Below are 21943 nucleotides of genomic sequence, written 5' to 3' on the forward strand. Positions count from 1 at the left end.
GGCTGGGACGTGTGCTGTTCCGCGGGCAGCAGAAGGCTGCAGCCTTTCTGGAGGGAGTCAAGCAGGTTGCCCTCAGGGCAGGACGGGAGACTCCGGGGTTCTGTGCACCTGATTCCTGAGGAAATTTGCCCTGCTCCTCCTCCTTCACTCCTCCCTCACTGCTTTACTCCACCATGGACCTGGGCAGAGCAGCTCGTCGTGCCGAGACACACCGGCTGCTGCGCTCCAGAGCCCGACAGAGCCCCGGCCCAGCACCACGGGCCGCGCCGCCGCCACCGCCGCCTCCTTCCCCGCCCTCCGCCACCAGTGGGCGATGGAGAGGCGCAGGAAGCGTGCTGTGCGCAGGCGCGGAGTCTCCGCGTGTGCGCGGGTCTAGACTCCATTTCCCAGGAGGCATAGGGCGTCCCCGAGCCGCGGTTGACAGGGCGTCATTTCCGCCGCGGCGGCGCTGACTCGTCTTTGCGGCGTTGGCGGCGGGAGAGACGGTGAGGGGCGGGAGGTCCGGGGCAGCTCGAGGCTGGGTCCTCGGGCCTCTGGCCAGGGTGGAGGGCGCTGGGGAGGGTCTGTAGGAGAGGGTCTGTAGGAGCGGGTCGGTCGTGGGCTGTGAGGGGCCAGGAAGGGCCGGGGCCGGTTTCTGGCGCTGGAGCCTCAGAGTCGGGGTCTTCCGCGGGCAGCGGTGGGTGAAAACGGATGGTTCCCGGCTGAGAGGTGTCCCTGAGCCCCTCTGGGCCCCTGGGCTTCGTGAGGGACCGGGAGCAGCCCGGGCTGCATGCGCTGGTGTGCGGCTACAGCAGGGCAGCACTGAGGGCAAGGAAGGGGCTGCTGGCACCCGCACTGGGACGGGCTGGGTGCGCGGGTCCGTGCCAAGCCCCGGAGGTTCAGCGAGGCCGAGGGCAGGGGCTGCACAGAAACACAAAGAGACTGGGGCAGAATGGATGGAGAGCAGCGTGGGGAAGGATTTGGGGTCCTGGGTTGACAAGAAGCTCAGCCTGCTATGGCAATGTGCACTGGAGGCCCAGAAACCAAGCAGTGTCCTGCGTTCATCCCCAGCAGCGTGGGCAGGGGGGATTCTGCTTCTCTGCTCTGCCGAGACCCTCCCCTTGCAGAGCTGCCTCCAGCTCTGGGGTCCTCAGCACAGGAAGGACCTGGAGCTGCCGGAGTGAGTCCAGAGGAGGCCAAGGAGATGATCCAGAGGCTGCAGCCCATGTGCTCTGGACACAGGCTGGGAGAGCTAGGGATGTTGAGCCTGGAAAGGAGAGGATTCCAGGGAGATCCTACATCCTCTTCCATGGCCTAAAGGGGTTTCAAGAGAACTGGAGAGGGACTTTGGACAAGGGCCTGGAGTGCCAGAACAAGGCTTCCAACTGCCAGAGGGCAGAGTTAGATGGGATATTGGGAGGAAATTGTTTCCTGTGAGGAAGGTGAGTTGCTGTCTCAGGTTGTCCAGAGAGGCTGTGGCTGCCCCATCCGTGAAAGTGTCGAAGGCCCGGTTGCACAGGGCTTGGAGCGACCTGGTCCAGTGGGAGGTGCCCTTGCCCGTGTCGAGGTGGGTGGAATTGGACAGTCTTTACAGTTGTGTCCAAGCCCAACCACCCTGTGACTGTGGAGGGCAGAGGTGCTGATTCTGAAGCAGTTTTTGCATTTAAAGCCCTACCAAGTGTCCTCAGTGGTCACATCTGTAGTGTTGCTGTTGTCTTCTTGCCCTCTCAACAGGGTGGCTTCCGAGGCACTGTGTTTGGATGAGTCGGGACACGTGGCCTGAAGCAGGGACTTGTGCAGGGGATCGTAAAAGCCACAGGAGGGAGTTGGTGGTTCTTTAGTGGCTGGAAATAGGAAAGAATAAATGTTGGAAGTGAGGAGCTGGTGCTTTCTGAGAAGAACCAACTCTGTTGTGTAAGACAGTGCTGGAAATTTGCCAGGCTTTGCAAGGGCAGTTAACTGTTAGTTGCTAAAACTGATGAAATTGTTAATTGCCAAAGCTTTTGCTCTGGGAGTTACTAGAAGAGGCTTAGTGATCTGAAAGCTTTGCTCATTACTGAGATGTGCAGGGCCAGGGGTTGGACTCAGTGATTCTTGTGGGTCCCTTTCAACTCAGGATGTTCCACGGTTCTGTAAAGGAGAGTGATACTGGCCAGGGCTTTGAAAGGAGAGAAGAGCATTGACTTTTCTTCCATGGCTGCAGATGTGGAACATTGCTGTACCACTTCTGAGGTCCCCACAGGCGAGTGTTCAGAGATTTCAAATGATCAGTGACGTTCCATTTCCTTGTGTTTCTAGATGAAGCTCCTGCTTCTTGCTGTGTTTGCCCTGGTGTTTGTGGCTGACTGTGAGGATGGCGCCAGGCTCCTGGCCTCCAAATCCCTGCTAAACAGATATGCGGTGGAGGGCAAGGACTTGACTTTGCAGTACAACATCTACAACGTTGGCTCCAGGTGAGCCCCATCCAGGCCTCAGTACTGACCACGAGCGAATGTTCTCTGTGTGGCTGCAGGGTACAAGGCAACTGCTGAGCTCTGTGATGTGCTGCTGCTTTTGCTCCCTGTAACTGAGCTTTCCAGCAGTGTGTGAAGGATTGACCCTGAAATTTGCCTTTTCCTTCCTCTTCCGTTGTCCCTGCTTTCAGCTCGTGGCTGCTCAAGCAGTCAGTCCAGCATGGTACAGTTCCTGTGGTGTCCTGTGACACTCTGCTCCCTGCACATGCACCTCTCTTTCTTGGCTGTGTGAGCTCTTTTTCACGTTTATTCTTTATAGTGAAAATGCCTTTTTGCTATCAGGACCTAGCTATGGACCTGAAAAGATAAAATAGAACTTCCACAATGCTGGTAAAAAGCTTCATTTGCAGAATGAAAAGCTGATTGGACAAAATGCGGGACAGTATTAAAGTGCTTTGGGGTTGTGTTTTTTAGATTGCCTTTTTTAAAGGCAGACTAATGCATGCTGAGTGCAGTACTGCTAAGAGAAGAATATATGGTGCTGTAGGGTTGAATTCATGGGGCATTATTGAGATACTGTAACTCTACATGTGGGATTTAGTTCTTATTTAGGGCAAGGTGTGTATCCATGGGACAGTATGTGAAGTTCAGCAAACCGCCAAATCCTGTTGTGGAAAAAATGGTGTTTTTCCTGTCCTTGTAGTTGTTTCTCTCACCTTTGCCTTCCTCCCTCTGCAGTCTCCCTGGAAGACACCTCAACTCTCCTCCCCATCTTCTGCTGATGACATTTCACCTTTCAAAAATCCGTTCTTTCATTTGGTCAGGATGGAACTATCAGTGCACTTTGGTGCAGAGCCTGTGAGTAGATGGCAAATCTTAAGAATCGCGTCTCACCCCTCTCTTTGTTGTGTTTAGTGCTGCCCTAGATGTGGAGCTGTCGGATGATTCCTTCCCCCCAGAAGACTTTGGCATCGTCTCTGGCATGCTCAGCGTCAAGTGGGACAGGATTGCTCCGTATCTTTTGATGTTTTGAAATTCTCCCAACTCCCTTTCTTGCCCCTGAGCATCCTGCAGCTTTGTCCTAACTTCATCTGCTGTCTCTGAAATTCCTTCCAGAGCCTGGACAGGGTGTCGAATCCAAACCTGTGCTCTTCTGGGTGGTCCAGGATAAAAATAAAGTTCCTTGCAGACAGGACCAGGTCCTGTGGTAGATCCTCTGCTTGGAGAGGCGCAGCTGGGTCTGGCTGTCAGCTGGGTCTGGCTGTCTGTGACCCAGAGGACTCAGATCTGTCAGCAGCACCTAGCTTTGCACCTGGCTCCAGGCTGCTCTTTCCCCTCTCCTCCCTTTTCTTCCTGTGTTGAAATACAACCGTTTTCCTTAACATCCGGCTCCCAGAGCGAGCAACGTGTCCCACACTGTGGTTCTACGGCCTCTCAAGGCTGGGTACTTCAACTTCACCTCTGCCACCATCACGTACCTGGCACAGGAGGGTGCACAGGTCGTGGTAAGTGGTTGATTTATGGGACCCCTGCAGATACACCTGACCGCGCTCCTGGAGCTGTGTGGTCAGGATGATGCATGTCTGTGTGCTCTCGCCCTGCCCGGTTCTGGAGCGAGGAGGAAAGGTGGCAAAGCCTGTGTTTTCCCTGCCTTTTCCAGGTTGGCTTCACTAGTGCTCCCGGGCAGGGAGGAATCCTGGCTCAGCGTGACTTTGACAGGAGGTTCTCCCCTCACTTTGTGAGTACCTTTCAATTGATAATGGAAAAGTGCACCACGGCAGCTGCAGCCCCGTGCGGTAGCTTCCTGTTTGGATGTGGTGTGTGTGGTTTGCCCTGCAAGTCACCTGGAGAGCTCCAGCAGGAGCTGGAGTTAATTCCTGTCAGTTCTCCAGAGGGCTGTCGCAGAAGCAGCTGAGTTTCCATCTCAGCTCCCTCTGTGAAGGAGCTGTACTGTGGGATTTGAGCCAGAAAATGTGAGGGTAGAATCTTAGACCCTCCTAGGCTGGAAGGGCCCCACAGGGGTTGTGGAGTCCGACTCCTGGCTCTGCAAAGGACAACCCCAGGAATCCCAACCATGCACCTGTCGGCCCTGTCCAAACGCCTTGAGCTCTTGTCAAGCTCGGTGCTGTGACCACTTTTCTGGGGAGCCTCTTCCAGTGCCTGGGAGACCATCCTCTGGGAGAAGAGCCTTTTCTTAATGTCCAGCCTAAACCTGCCCTGACACAGCTGCGGGCACTCTCCTGAGTGCTGTCACTGGTCACCAAGGGCACGGGTCAGAGCTTGCCTGTCTGCTTCCCTGCATGAGGAAGCTGCAGTGGGAGGTCTCCCCTCACTCTCCTCCTCAGGCCTGGATCGTTTTGACTTTTCTCTGACAATTTCTCCCTCTAGCTGGACTGGGCGGCATTTGGCGTGATGACCCTGCCCTCCATCGGGATCCCCCTGCTGCTCTGGTACTCGAGCAAGAGGAAGTACGACACCCCCAAGACCAAAAAGAACTGAGCAGAGTCAAATGCCATCAGCACCCCAGCGCTTGGGAAAGGACAACCCTGAACCCCCAAGAACAGTGGCTGGGCTGGGATGGCACCGTCCCCTGCGAGGTGCTGCCTGGGCTGTGCTTCAGCCCTCTGGGCAAAGGATGTGGGGGCTGCAGCAGCAGCAATGAGGTGTCCTCTGTGTTCTAAAGGAGGAACAAGCAAACAGAAAAAAGAACAACCAAAAGTCCCAAACTGCCTTGTCCAGCGCGTTTTGGAGATGGAACCCCTCTCTCCTCTGCAGCCGCAGCAATATGAGCAGGAGCAGTGTGTTAGTGCCCAGAGCAGCCTGTCTGTGGGCTCTGCCCCTGTGCTGCCTCCAGCTCCCATTTGCCTGTGTCAGTTTTCTGCAAGGTGTCATATCTCAGGGCCCCCTCCGGGTGCTGCCCGCCCTGTGGGACGGAGCTTGCTCTTCTTATGGATGGGTAACGTGATGGTTTGCTCTCACAATTAGGTAATATATATTACGTGTATTAAGAGAAGTTTTATTGATCTGTTATCTTATTGTGATTTGTTTGGATGACCTCTGTTCTCCCCATGTGGTTGCCATGAGATGGCCATGGTAGGTGGGAGATGTGAAAAGAAGGCGCGTACCTGTTTCCTTTGCATGGGGCTTTTGGGAGGAGGGAAGGCTTGTTACTAGGAGGTGCAGCGGGACAACACCGACTCCAATCAAGTTGCAAGAGAGTAGCCTCCACCAATAAATGACAAGAGTTCAGTGGCAGACTTTGGGAGCAGCCAGGGTTTCCTAATGCAATCCCCCAGGGGTATAAAAGGTGGAGCAGCTATTCTGTAGAGGAGCTGGTAGCTGCCAGGTCACCAAGTCCCAGCATGCTGTCCCTTTTTCTTATTTAATATTTTGTTGTATTTTCTTTTTAATAAACCTTTGCTATTTTAAAAAGTGAGTGTCGTTTCTCACACTCTGGTGGCACTACAGACCTGATGTGATAGAGGATGTCAGAGCTACTGCGCGCCCAAAAGGGACTTCAATAAGTCCTCTTTCTTCTGCCAATGAGAAATGGATACCAGGGGATAAAAGTGTAAAAAACCCCCTTTATTAACAAAAAAAAAAAAAAAAAACCAAAACCATCAACAACACAAATAGTGTGCCCACAAGGCATGGAAAAAAAGGAAAAAAGAAAAATTGAAATTTACACCCCACGTCACTGTGGGCCTGAGGCAAAGGTGGCAACTGCCCTTCTTTGTCTATGGGGACAGGAGGAGAAGAGTTCACAGCAGCTGGGAACTTGCTGGACCTCTGCTGTGGGTGTTACAGCAGCTGAAGTTGGTAGATTTTAATGTCCCTTCTCGTGTCGTTTCAGCTCCTCTGAGGCCTTGGGTTCCAGGTGGTCCCACCAGCTCCCAAGACCAGCCAAAAAAGAAAAAAAAAAAGCCAAAGCAGTTCAAAGAAAACAACCAAACCGCCAAGAGGATTCCCAGTACAGCCTCCAGGCTAGGGGAAGGGAAGAAAAAAAACTTCTTGCTTCAGTCTAGCAGCAAAAAACCTCCATCCAGCAAAAGGAACAGTGTAACATCCTGGTCTACACTGTCCTGAGCACCAGAGAGAGCTTAAACAGAGCCCCAGGAGCTCAAGGCTCCCCACCTGCCAGGTCCATCTTAAAGCTACAGTATTTGTTTTCTGGGCATAAAGCATAAGGGAATAAAGCACAATCATAACATCACCCCAAGACACCTTGGTTGTACCACCATGCTCAAAGCCAGGTTGCCTTCGGAGTGCAGTGAGCTGTAAATCTCTTCAACCAGGCTCACAACAGGGGATTTCTGCTTCCATGGGCTCTTGCAGAATCAAAGTGATAATGGAATAACAGGGTTACAGACTGCATTTAGTCCAAAGGGGCCTTAGAGACTATCTAGTCCAACCCCCTTCCACTAGCCCAGGTTGCTCTAAGCCTTCTCCCAGCAGGCCTTGAATGCTGTAAGGAATGGGGCAGCCACAGCTTCTCTCGATCACCTCTGCCTTACCACCTTTGCAGGGACAGTTTCTTCCCAATATCTCATTCTCTGGACTTATCCCAGACCTGGAGGCAGCTCTGCAAGAGGGTGTCCCCGGAACAGAACAGAGGGGCAGAATTCTGCTTCAATGCTTCAATGCTGCCCATGCTGTTGGGGATGAGCGCAGGACAGTGTTTGGTTTCTGGGCCTCCAGTGCATGTTGCCATAGCAGGCTGAGCTTCTTGTCAACCTAGGACCCCAAATCCTTCCCCGGGCTGTTCTCCATCCATTCTGCCCCAGTCTCTTTGTGTTTCTGTGCAGCCCCTGCCCTCGGCCTCGCTGAACCTCCTGGGCTTGGCACGGACCCGCGTACCCAGCCCGTGCCAGTGCGGGTGCCAGCAGCCCCTTCCTTGCCCTCAGTGCTGCCCTGCTGTAGCCGCACACCAGCGCATGCAGCCCGGGCTGCTCCCGGTCCCTCACGAAGCCCAGGGGCCCAGAGGGGCTCAGGAACACCTCTCAGCCGGGAACCATCCGGTTTCACCCACCACTGGCCACAGGAGATCCCAACCTTTGGAGAGATTGTGGAGGGAAAAGAGAAGCTGATAGCAGCAGCCCCTCCAGGCCACCCCCACACTGGGACTCTGCCCCAAGACCTTCCCCAGCCCTTGGACAGAGCTTTTCCATCACACCCTCGTACCCTGGAGGATGGAACACGGAAAGAGCCTGAAACAATGTATTTATTTTGAGGCGATGAGAATTGTCAGTCTGGAACCCTTACCCCAGGAGCAGTGTCCTCCAGTGCAGGGACACCATCATCCACTGCCTTTTCCCCCTGTCCGGGGTATTTTCCATCCCTCCCAGACTTTAAACAAACTTTTCCAGGCTCAGCCTCAAGATCAGGCCACTGCATTGAGCTCTTCCCCATGTTAAAGTCAAGGCAGCTCGTCCTCTCCTGGCAGATTCAACCTCACTCCTGGGCTGCCTCTGGTGCTGTGGACTGCTTGCTTTGGCTGTCACTCTTCTTTTTGTGCCCCGAAACGATGTCGTCAATACGCAGGAGGAGAACAGCAGTCTGCAGAGAAACCCCACACCCAGGGCTTATCTGGAGCTCATCACAAAAGACAAACCCCCACCTCCCCAGCTTTTACACCACACAACCATCAGCTGGGGTTGAAATGGTTCTTTCAGCACCGGAGAAGGGAACAGTGTCCAGGCTTGCGGCAGCAGCAAGGGGCTGCTTGGAAACAAGGACACTCTGTTTTTTCTTGTTGACTGACAGAGAAAGGACACAGTATCCCTTCGAGGAACAGCCTTTGATCCAACACCAGCAAGGTAATGGCAGGAAGGGCAGCTGAGACATGGCAGCCCCAGCCAGCCAAAGGGATAAAGCTCCCACAGCCACTGATAATTCTAGCACGTTGCTGGTATGGGATTGCTCAGGCACAGCTCTGTCTGTTGGAAGCAGAGGGAGCACTCTGCACTGTCTGCAGGAAGAGGTGGGATGAAATATGATGAAATTTAGCCACATGATCAAAAACCCTGGGAAAGCCTAAGTCTGGGCTCCTACATCCCTCATCATCCCACCTCCAGCAACAATGACCTCAGACACCTGCATGCCCTGCACTGGGTGTGTGATGCCCACCCAAACACCCCAGCATACAGGGAAGGACGTCTTCCTCTCCCAAATGATACCCAGAGAGGCTCTGAAGTTTCCACCTCTCCTTACCTCCACGGCTGTTTTATAGGTCTGAAGTTTGACAGCCAAGGGCTCCCAGATCCCCAGTTCCTTCATGTCAACCAGGGCTCCAGTCTCCCCATTCACTCCCCATGTCTGGCTGCCCTCCTGAGTGTGTTTGGCCTGGAAGCAGAAACACAGGTCACCACCAGTGGGGTGAGATGGCAAATTCCCCTCTGGAATCTCAAAATTGACCATGGGCTCAGGAAACTTTAACAGGTTATTAGAATATTCTCAAGTTTATACAAGAACATGTTACTGATAGCATGACAAGGGCACTGTTCTGAATGGCGACTGATCCGAGGAGCTAGGTAAAGCTGGAAAGGGCTGACTCTCTCCTGGTGCCCCTGCCACATGCCTTACCCTGAGCGAAGTCAGAACACGGATTGTACTAGCGCCACAGTTCTGGATCAGTGTCCGGGGAATGACTTCCAGAGCCTGGGCCACTGCACGGTAGGGCCACTGCTCCACGCCTGTCATGCCCTTGGACCTCTCCGTCAGTGCATGGGAAACGGCCATTTCAGTGGCTCCCCCGCCTGGCACCAGCTGTGGGTCCATGAGGACATTGCGGCACACCTGCATGGCATCCTGCAGGTTGCGCTCCACCTCCTGCAACAAGTACAAAATCTCAGAATTGTTGAGGCTGGAAAGCTTTCTAACATCATAAATTCCAAACATTCCCCCAGCAATGCCAAGGCCGCCACTAACCCAAATCCCAAGGTGCCACATCCCTACATTGCTAAACCCCTCCAGGGATGGTGCCTTCACTACTGTCCCGGCCAACCTGTGCCAGTGCTTGAACACATTTTCCATAAAGAAATTTCCACTAATATCCTATCTAAACCTCCCCTAATGCAACTTGAGGCCACTTCCTCTTGCCCTGTCATTTGTTACTAGGGTGAAAAGCCTCCAGTGGGCTAGACCCTTCTGTCAGGTACTACTAAATTGGGAACATTAAGGTCCTCGCTGAGCCCCACCAGATCCCTCAGCTGCTCCTTGTGCTCCAGACCCTTCCTCACCTCCACTGCCCTTCTCATTATTAACTGGAGCACCACACCAGCTGAAAGCCCAGCCCACAGTCTGCTAGCCATAACTCAGCACAAAGGTGGCTGGACAGGAGGTGAAGCAGCCCATGCACTCACTTACCGCAAGGATCTCCTTGCTGGCTCCCCGCAGGATGATGGTGCAAGCCTTAGGATCTTTGCAATCAGTGATGAAAGCAAAATACTCATCTCCTATTTTTTTCACTTCAAAGAGCCTAGCACCAGTTCCCACATCCTCCTCCCGGAGCTCATCTGTGCGGCTGACAATGCGAGCTCCACAGGCCCTAGCACACCAAAGCATGACATTAGACACTCACAAATCAGAACTGAGAAAGAGTGAGATCAGGACAATTCCATGTCATGCACAGTAGGAATGGGCTCCAGACAGGAGCAAACACCTACCTGGCAATCCGGTTGTTGTCAGTCTTCCGCACCCTGCGGATGGCGGTGATGTTGGCTTTCATCAGGTAGTGCTGGGCCAGGTCTGAAACCAGGTTTGTGCAATTTCATGTAATGAATCAGCAGTATCATGTCAAACTTCATCTGTTTATCAGTTATCAATCCAGCTATTTTAATTTCAGTCTTTGAAACAAAACGGGTTACAGGAAAAAACCACCTAAATGTAGTTTTTTAAACCAGGCTGCAAGGCAAACAGCTCTCCAGCAGTTAAGACTCATCTTCACTTGTATTTTGGTATCTCTCCCAAATGCTGGAAAAGCAAAATATTGTAGGAATCTACTTTCACAAAGCAACATCAAGGACAAACTTCAATGCCTGCACTGTACAGCTATTTGCTAGAAAGCTAAAATAAAACCCCAACTAGATTCAGCACCTGGTTTGTGAGAAGCTGTATTAGTTTGCTGGTGTGGGGTTTTTTTTTAGTTTTGTTTGGGGTTTTTTTAAGTTCCTGAGCAGTGCATTTAACACCATGAACCTCACTGAGACGAATTCAACACAAAGGATCACATGTGCTATTACCAGAAACTCCTTTTTCCGTGATGACCAGATCTGGCTTGACTCTTATCAGATCCTCACACATCTGCTGAATGTACTCTTCCTCCATCTGCAGGATACGGGCAAAGTCTTCCTCCCGAGTAATTTCAATGTCAGTCTGTACAAAAGAGGTATAAACAGCTTAGGGTGTTCATTCTAACCTTCAGCGTATTAGACCAGCACCTCCCCCAGCTTCAAGCAGCTCAACTCCTCCAGTATAACCAGGGAAGGAGTCAGGGAGGAAAACCACTGATCAAATAAACTGTGACACTGTGTCAGTTGAGCATTAACCTTAGTTCAAGCTCAGAAATTTTCTTTTGCTCTTGACCAGCACTTAAGATACACAAATCACTGCAGCTGCTTCAATGAGTCAAAACGCTGTAGCCTCACTCTTATTTTTCTGAACCCCACAGCAGAATTATAACTCACATTGAACAAGCCTCTGAAAGGTAGAACACAGAAAGCCCTTCAACACTTACCCTTTTAACAAGCCATCTGCATTTGTTCATTTTACTCATCCTAAATCAAGACTTGCAGATGTCTCCAACAGGACTCACTTTACCTGGCTCTCTCCTTTCTTGTACTCCAGTGAACAATCCAGAAGGACTATGCGTGGATTCTTAATAAGGCGACGCATTCTGGGATGGGTTACATCTTTATTCACCATGATTCCACGCAAAACGCATGAGTCTTCACTAAAACCACCGGGAATCTGACAGACACAAGGAAGGGAGAAAATTAGGTGAGTCAGTTTAGTCTACAAATACTTATGTATCTAGAAGTATCTCCTGAAGCGGTTGCACATATGGAAAAGGGAAAATATCTCCCAAATAACCATGGTGCATCCAGATCACCATACAAGTTTAATTTTAAGCAAACACTGACTTAGATTTTATGTGGGAAGCCATGAAAGAACTTAAGAAACTTTTAACATCCTATTGTCTGGCAACGTTTCATTTTCCATCTTCCAAATCCAACTGAAATTATCTTTTTGACAGGTACTCTAAAAGAGTTGAAATAGCGGCCCCTGTTGGCATTGTAAATGAGCATGGCTGACACCACTGACTGAAATATCTTCAGAGATTATAAATGCAGACTGCAGAGAAGTAACACAAAATTCTTCCCAATGCACCCAGAATAAACTAGTTCACAACAAGAAAGGGGCACAAGGATAAGAAACAGGTCAGGACAAACTCACCTTTTCTACTTTTGCATATTTCTTAATATCAATTTCCTTTCTGCCATTTTCTTCAAACTCCACAGTCTTAACAGCATCAAGAGCAATACTACAGGCCAAGTCAGACCAGCGGTTTATTGCCTTGGTGTTTATTGCACTCTTAATTATTTTAAGCATCATCTCCTTATTGTTCACGTCCACTGGAGTGCTGAGATAAAGGAAAAACCAAAGAGCAAACTGCACGTTAATTCCAAGCAACAATCTAACCCTTTTGACTCCCTCTCCAATTCTGCTAAGTTGTATTCAACTAACACAGCTGCCTGAAGGAGCAGCTTGAAGCAGTACAGAAGGTCCACGTCCCTCCTCTCTAACTTCCACCAGTCCATACTTACCCAATTTTCTTTAGAATACTGATCATGTCATCAAGAGCCTTACGATAAGCCCAGATGATCACAGTTGGGTGCATCTGCTGTTCAAGAAAGTGTTCAGCAACAGAGAGCATCTCTCCAGCTAAAAAAAAAATTAAAAATAAATCAAAATCCCCCAAGTACGTTAGTAGGATATTCAGAAGTCAAGAAGGGAGAGCTCATACCACAAAAAACCACATTTTCTATCCATGCAGAGAGCTCTAACATCACATATACCTTTCTTTACACTGAACTGTGGTTATCATTGGGAAAGAACAACTTCCCAACATGTGGAGCTGATCACGTTAGGATCTCATGAACCTAGCATGCTCTTGCACAGTACAAAAACCCTTTCCTTCTCATCAAGATTAGCAAATAACTAAGATGTGTCTCATCATGGGTTCTGCTTAGAAAAAAGGGTGAACTTCAGCCTTTGTGCAAAGTGTCTGAGTCAGTCTCCTTACCAAGGATAATGACAGATGTGGTCCCATCTCCGACTTCTTCATCCTGAGTGCGGCTGATCTCTATCATTGATTTTGCAGCTGGATGCTGGACTTGAATCTATGTAGGAACAAGGGGTATGGATTTGTCCCAGAATATTAAAGCAGAAACATCTCATGTCACTCAATGGAACAAATACCACACTTTTTTTAATACAATCAAAGGCATTCTGTCCAACCACAGCAAGGCTTTTTCTTCCTTTTTGAGACCAAAACCAAGCCCTTGTATTTGACAGTATTGTGTCTCTTCACTTCATTCAGGCACTACAGTTTTTAGGATGTTCTTTTAACACCTCTTGCACCACACAGACTATAATGATTTCTAGGTCTTGTCATGTGGCATTGTGAACACCACCATCGACTCAAAAGGTCTCAATGCAGTTGATAACAGCTCAAATTACCAAAGAATTTGCATCAGTCTTGTAAACACTCCATGAAAACTTCGCACTATAAGATCAAAGCTACATTTCTGTAGAGCAAGAACACTTGCTGGATATGTTTGATTTCTCCCCAGTGAGAACCTTTCTTGGTGCAGCTGGTTAGCACTTGCTCTCAGGACAGGTGAGGAGATCACACAGCTCCACTGTCACACAAGATTCAGGCTCATACTGACTTAATGTCAAGCAAGACAATCCTTTAGGAGAAACTTACTTCTCTAAGAATAGCATTGCCATCGTTGGTCATCACAATCCCACCCATGGGGTCCAAAAGCATCTGCAACCACAAGAGAAACAACACTTGACTGCTCTGTTCCATGTATGTCTAATTTCTAGTAAGCTGCAGCACAGGTGTGCTTACCTTCATCATTGCTCTCGGTCCTAAACATGTTCGGATAATGTCAGCAATGGTCTAAGAGGAATCAAAGAAATGAGGTAATTCAAGAGGGCATCAAAAAGTCTAAAAAACCCCACAGTGAAATCAGCAGCCCCTGCAAAATTTAAGTGATACAACAACTCTGCTGTGACTGAGATGCAGCCAAGGTTAAGAATTGTGTGGAAATGAGAATATGGGGATTATCAAGACACTGAAACCACACTAAATTATTATCTCAATCAGATGTCAAAACTGAGACACTTTCAGCCTTTGCAGAGAAAGGGGGTTTGGTTGGTTAAATCCATCCATGATTTATAGGGTACCCATTACATGAACAGTGCAGATACTTATTTTTATACAGAATTTTTATGTAATAGTATAAAAAACTTCTGCTAACATAGAAAATTATTTTCTATGTTGCTTCTTCTTCTACTCTATAATCATATAGAATAGAGAAAATATACTTCATATCCAGTTTTCCCTCTGAAATATTTAAATACACACATACACAAAAGGATCAAAATAGTCTGAGAATTTGGTACCTTTGCAGCAGTGATGTTTCCCATCTGGACTTTTCTTCCAGACTCACGTTTTGTATTCTGACCTAAAGCACACAGAAAAAATAAAATAAATTGAGTACAATCAAGTACAATACAACAAGGATGCAATCACTTCTCAGTCACACATTTAACACATGATCAGTTTGAAATTCAGAATTTACAATACAAATACTGCAGTAGTGATGAGAATACATTGATAGAAAACCACCAGTGAAAAACACTCCCTATTGTAACAGAACTCCTCATTAACAACCTGAGACAAAGCTTTGCAACCCTGAAACAGGACCTATTACCCCAGAAAATCAAACTGCAGCGACTCACTAGGATCTGCCATATCTCACAAAGCCAAGGAGATGCTATTGTACAGTAGTGTTCAGTCAAAAACAATTACAGAGGCTCACGTATAGTAAGCACAACTGGGTGAACATAAAGTTAAACCATCAGTGTTGCTTTGGCAGATGGGGGTGAGCAGCAGCTGGGGTACCAACTGGCTCACAACCACAGCTGGAGACCAGCTGTCAACAAACTCACCCCTAGAGCATATTTGGGCTCAGGGATGCTTTTCTGCTATTACAAGCCTGGCCCAAGCATGCCCTCGGAGCACGTGTCTGCCTCAGGAGCAGAAACATGCACACAAGGAGGTGTAAGACAGAACAAAAGGAAACAACAGTAAGACCAGCACCGAGTCTCAGCCAAGTGGGCTTATAGGAAAGGATTGGTGGGCTACAACAGTCTGCCTACTAGGTTAATAGCGAATAGAACAGATGGAGAAAAGAGAATGGAATACCCAAACAAAAGGAAAAAAAAAAAAAAAAACCCTCTGGGAATATCTCCTGTTGGTAGATGGTGTAAGAATCATAGAATGGTTTGGGTTGGAAGGGACCTGAAGGACTATCTCGTTCCAAAATGCTTTGATGGGCAGGGACACCTTCTACTAGAATAGAGATCCAAGCTCTGTCCACCCTGGCCTTGGACACTTCCAGGGATGGGGCAGTCACAGCTTATCTAACCACATATGTCAAGATCTCACCAGCCACACAAGCAAGAATTTCTCCCCAATATCCCACCTAACCCTGCCCTCTGGCAGTGGGAAACCAACCCCTTCTATCCTATCAGTTCAGGCCCCTGTCCAAAGTCCCTCTCCAGCTCCCTTGGAGCCCCTTTGGCACTGGAAGGAGCTCTAAGGTCTCCCTAGAGCCTTTACTTCTGCAGGCTCTACACTCTCAGCTCGTCTCCAGAGCAGAGGAGCTTCAGCCCCTGGAGCATCTCCGTGGACTCTTCTAGACTCGCTCCAGTAGCTTCACGTCCTCCGCATACTAGAGGTCCAAGAATTGGGATTCACATGCGCTTCAAACGGGGCAGTACAAGCCAAAGCGCTGAGAAAAACGAGGTAACAGCTGAGAGCACGGAAGGATGCCAGAAAAGGTCTGGCCGCAGCGGGGCTCCGAGATCCGACGCACAGGGCGCGGCAGAGGCTGTGGGTAGGGAGCCGCGAGAGGGAGGCCGGGCCGCGCCGGGGGCGGCAGCGATGCCCAGCGATACCCGGTAGGATGGGGGGCCCCGGCCGGAACGGGCTGTGAAAGGGCCACCGGCCATGAGGAGACCCAAAATGGCGGCGAGTGAGGCGAGCGGCACAGCGGAGCGGGGGGGTCCCTCCCGCTCCGCTCCGCCGCGCCGCGCCGGAGTTACTTACTGAGAACCAAGACGGGGCGCGGGCCCATCATCGCGGCGGATCGAGCACGGCGGAACCTTCTAGAGCCTCGGAACTAGACCCTGGCAAAGCCGCGACACCGCGCACCGCCTCCCACCGCCGCGGTCAATCGCGCCTGAGCGCCGCGCCCAATCAGAGCACACGCGCGGCGAGTTCCGGCGGGGAAGTGACGCCGCCGCGCGGGGCGGCACCGCCCGGGCTCCGCAGCAGCGCGGTGCCCGCCACGCCCGCGACAAGGGGAGGAACCCAGCGCAGAGCCGGAGAAGAGGCCGCAGGCACCGCGGGGCGGGCGAGGAGTGGACATCTCGCGGCCGCCTGCCCCTTGCATCCGGAAGGCACCGGGTCCGTGATGCCACGGGAGACCTCGGCTCCGAAAGGCACAGCTCAGTGCCCACCCCCTCGATCAGCACGGCCGTCTCGCCCAGCCCGCACTGCAGGACCCCAGAGAAAGAACGGATCTTGAGGAGGAACCGATTGTCCCATAGGGCAGGCCATGCGAGCAGCAAGAGTTACTGCTGCTGGAACGCACTGAGCCCGTGCCTCGAGCACCAGAGTCCCGCCCAAGCAGGGCACTCAGCCTTCCACAGCCACCAACAGCCATTTTGTGTCCCCGGCGGCTCAGTGCCACCCAAAGGGACTAAGGGCGACACAACAGCACGGGGAAGGAGCTGGTGGGAGAGGACATGTCCTGATCCACTATCAGCAGAAACCTGGAGTCTGTCTAGGGAGGGGGGTAAGGGTAGGTGTAGTTAAGCAGAGCATCCCCAGTGCAGGAAGGGAGAGTTTCCCAGCCTCTGCACCTGATTCTTGAGGAATTGAACCCTGATGCACTCCAGCCTCATTGCCTTACAAGCCCACCACGGATTTGAGCAGGCTGGTGGGCCAGAGAACAGCATCAACAGGGCAAAGCGGCAGCTCGGGCATCCTCTGTCAAATCAGGTCGGAGGTGTCACCAGAGCAAGCTCCGTCCCACAGGGCGGGCAGCACCCGGAGGGGGCCCTGAGATATGACACCTTGCAGAAAACTGACACAGGCAAATGGGAGCTGGAGGCAGCACAGGGGCAGAGCACACAGACAGGCTGCTCTGGGCACTAACACACTGCTCCTGCTCATATTGCTGCGGCTGCAGAGGAGAGAGGGGTTCCATCTCCAAAACACGCTGGACAAGGCAGTTTGGGACTTTTGGTTGTTCTTTTTTCTGTTTGCTTGTTCCTCCTTTAGAACACAGAGGACACCTCATGGCTGCTGCTGCAGCCCCCACATCCTTTGCCCAGAGGGCTGAAGCACAGCCCAGGCAGCACCTCGCAGGGGATGGTGCCATCCCAGCCCAGCCACTGTTCTTGGGGGTTCAGGGTTGTCCTTTCCCAGTCTCTGGGGTGCTGATGGCATTTGACTCTGCTCAGTTCTTTTTGGTCTTGGGGGTGTCGTACTTCCTCTTGCTCGAGTACCAGAGCAGCAGGGGGATCCCGATGGAGGGCAGGGTCATCACGCCAAATGCCGCCCAGTCCAGCTAGAGGGAGAAATTGTCAGAGAAAAGTCAAAACGATCCAGGCCTGAGCAGGAGAGTGAGGGGAGACCTCCCACTGCAGCTTCCTCATGCAGGGAAGCAGATGGGCAAGCTCTGACCTGTGCCCTTGGTGACCAGTGACAGCACTCAGGAGAGTGCCCGCAGCTGTGTCAGGGCAGGTTTAGGCTGGACATTAAGAAAAGGCTCTTCTCCCAGAGGATGGTCTCCCAGGCACTGGAAGAGGCTCCCCAGAAGAGTGGTCACAGCACCGAGCTTGACAAGAGCTCAAGGCGTTTGGACAGGGCCGACAGGCGCATGGTTGGGATTCCTGGGGTTGTCCTCTGCAGAGCCAGGAGTTGGACTCCACAACCCCTGTGGGGCCCTTCCAGCCTAGGAGGGTCTAAGATTCTACCCTCACATTTTCTGGCTCAAATCCCAGAGTACAGCTCCTTCACAGAGGGAGCTGAGATGGAACTTCAGCTGTTTCTGCAATAGCCCTCTGGAGAACTGACAGGAATTAACTCCAGCTCCTGCTGGAGCTCTCCAGGTGACTTGCAGGGCAAACCACACACACCACATGCAAACAGGAAGCTACTGCACGGGGCTGCAGCTGCCGTGGTGCACTTTTCCATTATCAATTGAAAGGTACTCACAAAGTGAGGGGAGAACCTCCTGTCAAAGTCACGCTGAGCCAGGATTCCTCCCTGCCCGGGAGCACTAGTGAAGCCAACCTGGAAAAGGCAGGGAAAACACAGGCTTTGCCACCTTTCCTCCTCGCTCCAGAACCGGGCAGGGGGAGAGCACACGGACATGCATCATCCTGACCACGCAGCTCCAGGAGCGCGGTCAGGTGTATCTGCAGGGGTCCCATAAATCAACCACTTACCACGACCTGTGCACCCTCCTGTGCCAGGTACGTGATGGTGGCAGAGGTGAAGTTGAAGTACCCAGCCTTGAGAGGCCGTAGAACCACAGTGTGGGACACGTTGCTCGCTCTGGGAGCCGGATGTTAAGGAAAACGGTTGTATTTCATCACAGGAAGAAAAGGGAGGAGAGGGGAAAGAGCAGCCTGGAGCCAGGTGCAAAACTAGGTGCTGCTGACAGATCTGAGTCCTCTGGGTCACAGACAGCCAGACCCACCTGACAGCCAGACCCAGCTGCTCCTCCCCAAGCAGAGGATCTACCCCAGGACCTGGTCCTGTCTGCAAGGAACTTTATTTTTATCCTGGACCACCCAGAAGAGCACAGGTTTGGATTCGACACCCTGTCCAGGCTCTGGAAGGAATTTCAGAGACAGCAGATGAAGTTAGGACAAAGCTGCAGGATGCTCAGGGGCAAGAAAGGGAGTTGGGAGAATATCAAAACATCAAAAGATACGGAGCAATCCTGTCCCACTTGACGCTGAGCATGCCAGAGACGATGCCAAAGTCTTCTGGGGGGAAGGAATCATCCGACAGCTCCACATCTAGGGCAGCACTAAACACAACAAAGAGAGGGGTGAGACGCGAATCTTAAGATTTGCCATCTACTCACAGGCTCTGCACCAAAGTGCACTAACAGTTCCATCCTGACCAAATGGAAGAACGGAGTTTTGAAAGGTGAAATGTCATCAGTAGAAGATGGGGAGGAGAGTTGAGGTGTCTTACAGGGAGACTGCAGAGGGAGGAAGGCAAAGGTGAGAGAAACAACTACAAGGACAGGAAAAACACCATTTTTTCCACAACAGGATTTGCCAGTTTGCTGAACTTCACATACCGTCCCATGGATACACATGTTGCCCTAAATAAGAACTAAATCCCACATGTAGAGTTACAGTATCTCAATAATGCCCCATGAATTCAACCCTACAGCACCATATATTCTTCTCTTAGCAGTACTGCACTCAGCATGCATTAGTCTGCCTTTAAAAAAAGCAATCTAAAAAACAAAACCCCAAAGCACTTTAATACTGTCCCGCATTTTGTCCAATCAGCTTTTCATTCTGCAAATGAAGCTTTTTACCAGCATTGTGGAAGTTCTATTTTATCTTTTCAGGTCCATAGCTAGGTCCTGATAGCAAAAAGGCATTTTCACTATAAAGAACAAACTTGAAAAAGAGCTCACACAGCCAAGAAAGGGAGCTGCATGTGCAGGGAGCCGAGTGTCACAGGACACCACAGGAACTGTACCATGCTGGACTGACTGCTTGAGCAGCCACGAGGTGAAAGCAGGGACAACGGAAGAGGAAGGAAAAGGCAAATTTCAGGGTCAATTCTTCAGGCACTGCTGGAAAGCTCAGTTACAGGGAGCAAAAGCAGCAGCACATCACAGAGCTCAGCAGTTGCCTTGTACCCTGCAGCCACACAGAGAACATTCGCTCGTGGTCAGTACTGAAGCCTGGACAGGGCTCACCTGGAGCCAACGTTGTAGATGTTGTACTGCAAAGTCAAGTCCTTGCCCTCCACCGCATATCTGTTTAGCAGGGATTTGGAGGCCAGGAGCCTGGCGCCATCCTCACAGTCAGCCACAAACACCAGGGCAAACACAGCAAGAAGCAGGAGCTTCATCTAGAAACACAAGGAAATGGAACGTCACTGATCATTTGAAATCTCTGAACACTCACCTCTGGGGACCTCAGAAGTGGTACAGCAGTGTCCCACATCTGCAGCCATGGAAGAAAAGTCAATGCTCTTCTCTCCTTTCAAAGCCCTGGCCAGTATCACTCTCCTTTACAGAACCATGGAACATCCTGAGTTGAAAGGGACCCACAAGAATCACTGAGTCCAACCCCTGGCCCTGCACATCTCAGTAATGAGCAAAGCTTTCAGATCACTAAGCCTCTTCTAGTAACTCCCAGAGCAAAAGCTTTGGCAATTAACAATTTCATCAGTTTTAGCAACTAACAGTTAACTGCCCTTGCAAAGCCTGGCAAATTTCCAGCACTGTCTTACACAACAGAGTTGGTTCTTCTCAGAAAGCACCAGCTCCTCACTTCCAACATTTATTCTTTCCTATTTCCAGCCACTAAAGAACCACCAACTCCCTCCTGTGGCTTTTACGATCCCCTGCACAAGTCCCTGCTTCAGGCCACGTGTCCCGACTCATCCAAACACAGTGCCTCGGAAGCCACCCTGTTGAGAGGGCAAGAAGACAACAGCAACACTACAGATGTGACCACTGAGGACACTTGATAGGGCTTTAAATGCAAAAACTGCTTCAAAATCAGCACCTCTGCCCTCCACAGTCACAGGGTGGTTGGGCTTGGACACAACTGTAAAGACCGTCCAATTGCACCCACCTCGACACGGGCAAGGGCACCTCCCACTGGACCAGGTCGCTCCAAGCCCTGTGCAACCGGGCCTTCGACACTTCCCTGGATGGGGCAGCCACAGCCTCTCTGGACAACCTGAGACAGTAACTCACCTTCCTTACAGGAAACAATTTCCTCCCAATATCCCATCTAACTCTGCCCTCTGGCAGTTGGAAGCCTTCTTTCTGGCACTCCAGGCCCTTGTCCAAAGTCCCTCTCCAGTTCTCTTGAAACCCCTTTAGGCCATGGAAGAGGATGTAGGATCTCCCTGGAATCCTCTCCTTTCCAGGCTCAACACTCCTAGCTCTCCCAGCCTGTGTCCAGAGCACATGGGCTGCAGTCTCTGGATCATCTCCTTGGCCTCCTCTGGACTCACTCCAGCAGCTCCACGTCCTTCCTGTGCTGAGGACCCCAGAGCTGGAGGCAGCTCTGCAAGGGGAAGGTCTCGGCAGAGCAGAGAAGCAGAATCCCCCCTGCCCACGCTGTTGGGGATGAGCGCAGGACAGTGCTTGGTTTCTGGGCCCCCAGTGCACGTTGCCACGGCAGGCTGAGCTTCTTGTCAACCTAGGACCCCAAATCCTTCCCCACGCTGCTCTCCATCCATTCTGCCCCAGTCTCTTTGTGTTTCTGTGCAGCCCCTGCCCTCGGCCTCGCTGAACCTCCTGGGCTTGGCACGGACCCGCGTACCCAGCCCGTGCCAGTGCGGGTGCCAGCAGCCCCTTCCTTGCCCTCAGTGCTGCCCTGCTGTAGCCGCACACCAGCGCATGCAGCCCGGGCTACTCCCGGTCCCTCACGAAGCCCAGGGGCCCAGAGGGGCTCAGGGACACGTCTCAGCCGGGAACCATCCGGTTTCACCCACCGCTGCCCGCGGAAGACCCCGACCCTGAGGCTCCAGCGCCAGAAACCGGCCGGCCCTTCCTGGCCCCTCACAGCCCATGACCGACCCGCTCCTACCGACCCTCCCCAGCGCCCTCCACCCTGGCCAGAGGCCCGAGGACCCAGCCTCGAGCTGCCCCGGACCTCCCGTCCCTCACCGTCTCTCCCGCCGCCAACGCCGCAAAGACGAGTCAGCGCAGCCGCGGCGGAAATGACGCCCTGTCAACCGCGGCTCGGGGGCTCCCTATGCCTCCTGGGAAATGGAGTCTAGACCCGCGCACACGCGGAGACTCCGCGCCTGCGCACAGCACGCTTCCTGCGCCTCTCCATCGCCCACTGGTGGCGGAGGGCGGGGAAGGAGGCGGCGGTGGCGGCGGCGCGGCCCGTGGTGCTGGGCCGGGGCTCTGTCGGGCTCT

General features: G+C 51.8%; 3 protein-coding genes across 6 annotated transcripts; 1 reads left to right on the plus strand and 2 right to left on the minus strand.

The window, feature by feature from the left end:
* The first annotated feature begins 395 nt into the window (after nucleotides 1–395).
* Nucleotides 396–5864, plus strand: LOC120764362 (translocon-associated protein subunit beta). 3 transcript variants are annotated; one of them, XM_040088316.2, is made up of 6 exons: nucleotides 396–485; nucleotides 2278–2432; nucleotides 3348–3446; nucleotides 3829–3937; nucleotides 4093–4170; nucleotides 4821–5864. In XM_040088316.2, exons 2-6 carry the CDS (start codon nucleotides 2278–2280, stop codon nucleotides 4929–4931), a joined length of 552 nt encoding a protein of 183 aa, XP_039944250.1. In that variant the 5' UTR covers nucleotides 396–485; the 3' UTR covers nucleotides 4932–5864. The 3 variants fall into 3 exon arrangements, with proteins under 3 accessions (XP_039944250.1, XP_039944252.1, XP_039944251.1); XM_040088318.2 differs by lacking the exon at nucleotides 396–485 and adding an exon at nucleotides 604–676; XM_040088317.2 differs by lacking the exon at nucleotides 396–485 and adding an exon at nucleotides 1467–1546.
* Nucleotides 5865–7635: 1771 nt separating this feature from the next.
* CCT3 (chaperonin containing TCP1 subunit 3) lies at nucleotides 7636–16015 on the minus strand. Its single transcript, XM_040088319.2, has 14 exons — nucleotides 15838–16015; nucleotides 14127–14188; nucleotides 13570–13620; nucleotides 13423–13485; nucleotides 12736–12832; nucleotides 12257–12374; nucleotides 11886–12072; nucleotides 11250–11399; nucleotides 10673–10805; nucleotides 10097–10178; nucleotides 9798–9978; nucleotides 9015–9260; nucleotides 8643–8774; nucleotides 7636–7988 (listed from the first exon to the last, which is right to left on the minus strand). The coding sequence occupies exons 1-14, from the start codon at nucleotides 15866–15868 to the stop codon at nucleotides 7884–7886; spliced, it is 1638 nt and encodes a 545-aa protein (XP_039944253.1). The 5' UTR covers nucleotides 15869–16015; the 3' UTR covers nucleotides 7636–7883.
* A 1012-nt stretch (nucleotides 16016–17027) lies between these two features.
* Nucleotides 17028–21824, minus strand: LOC120764364 (translocon-associated protein subunit beta). Of its 2 annotated transcripts, XM_040088320.1 has the most exons (7): nucleotides 21511–21603; nucleotides 20640–20747; nucleotides 19754–19908; nucleotides 18740–18838; nucleotides 18249–18357; nucleotides 18016–18093; nucleotides 17028–17365 (listed from the first exon to the last, which is right to left on the minus strand). In XM_040088320.1, the coding sequence occupies exons 1-7, from the start codon at nucleotides 21586–21588 to the stop codon at nucleotides 17255–17257; spliced, it is 738 nt and encodes a 245-aa protein (XP_039944254.1). In that variant the 5' UTR covers nucleotides 21589–21603; the 3' UTR covers nucleotides 17028–17254. The 2 variants fall into 2 exon arrangements, with proteins under 2 accessions (XP_039944254.1, XP_039944255.1); XM_040088321.2 differs by lacking the exons at nucleotides 20640–20747; nucleotides 21511–21603 and adding an exon at nucleotides 21686–21824.
* Nucleotides 21825–21943: the final 119 nt, after the last annotated feature.

Source organism: Hirundo rustica, chromosome 29, assembly GCF_015227805.2.
Source record: "Hirundo rustica isolate bHirRus1 chromosome 29, bHirRus1.pri.v3, whole genome shotgun sequence".
Taxonomy (NCBI): domain Eukaryota; kingdom Metazoa; phylum Chordata; class Aves; order Passeriformes; family Hirundinidae; genus Hirundo; species Hirundo rustica.

What these genes read in the sequence shown, in the direction of transcription:
- LOC120764364 (XM_040088320.1), bottom strand. Translation starts at nt 21,588, where the DNA reads ATGGGCTGTGAGGGGCCAGGAAGGGCCGGCCGGTTTCTGGCGCTGGAG. An exon ending in ATCTACAACGTTGGCTCCAG is followed by an intron (nt 18,839 to 19,753) that starts GTGAGCCCTGTC and finishes TGTTGTGTTTAG; the next exon opens with TGCTGCCCTAGATGTGGAGC. An exon ending in AGGAGGGTGCACAGGTCGTG is followed by an intron (nt 18,094 to 18,248) that starts GTAAGTGGTTGA and finishes TGCCTTTTCCAG; the next exon opens with GTTGGCTTCACTAGTGCTCC.
- LOC120764362 (XM_040088316.2), top strand. Translation starts at nt 2,278, where the DNA reads ATGAAGCTCCTGCTTCTTGCTGTGTTTGCCCTGGTGTTTGTGGCTGAC. An exon ending in AAGTGGGACAGGATTGCTCC is followed by an intron (nt 3,447 to 3,828) that starts GTATCTTTTGAT and finishes TCCGGCTCCCAG; the next exon opens with AGCGAGCAACGTGTCCCACA. An exon ending in AGGAGGGTGCACAGGTCGTG is followed by an intron (nt 3,938 to 4,092) that starts GTAAGTGGTTGA and finishes TGCCTTTTCCAG; the next exon opens with GTTGGCTTCACTAGTGCTCC.
- CCT3 (XM_040088319.2), bottom strand. Translation starts at nt 15,868, where the DNA reads ATGATGGGCCCGCGCCCCGTCTTGGTTCTCA. An exon ending in GCGCCCCGTCTTGGTTCTCA is followed by an intron (nt 14,189 to 15,837) that starts GTAAGTAACTCC and finishes TGTGTGCTTTAG; the next exon opens with GTCAGAATACAAAACGTGAG. An exon ending in ACAAGAAAGGAGAGAGCCAG is followed by an intron (nt 10,806 to 11,249) that starts GTAAAGTGAGTC and finishes TCTTTTGTACAG; the next exon opens with ACTGACATTGAAATTACTCG.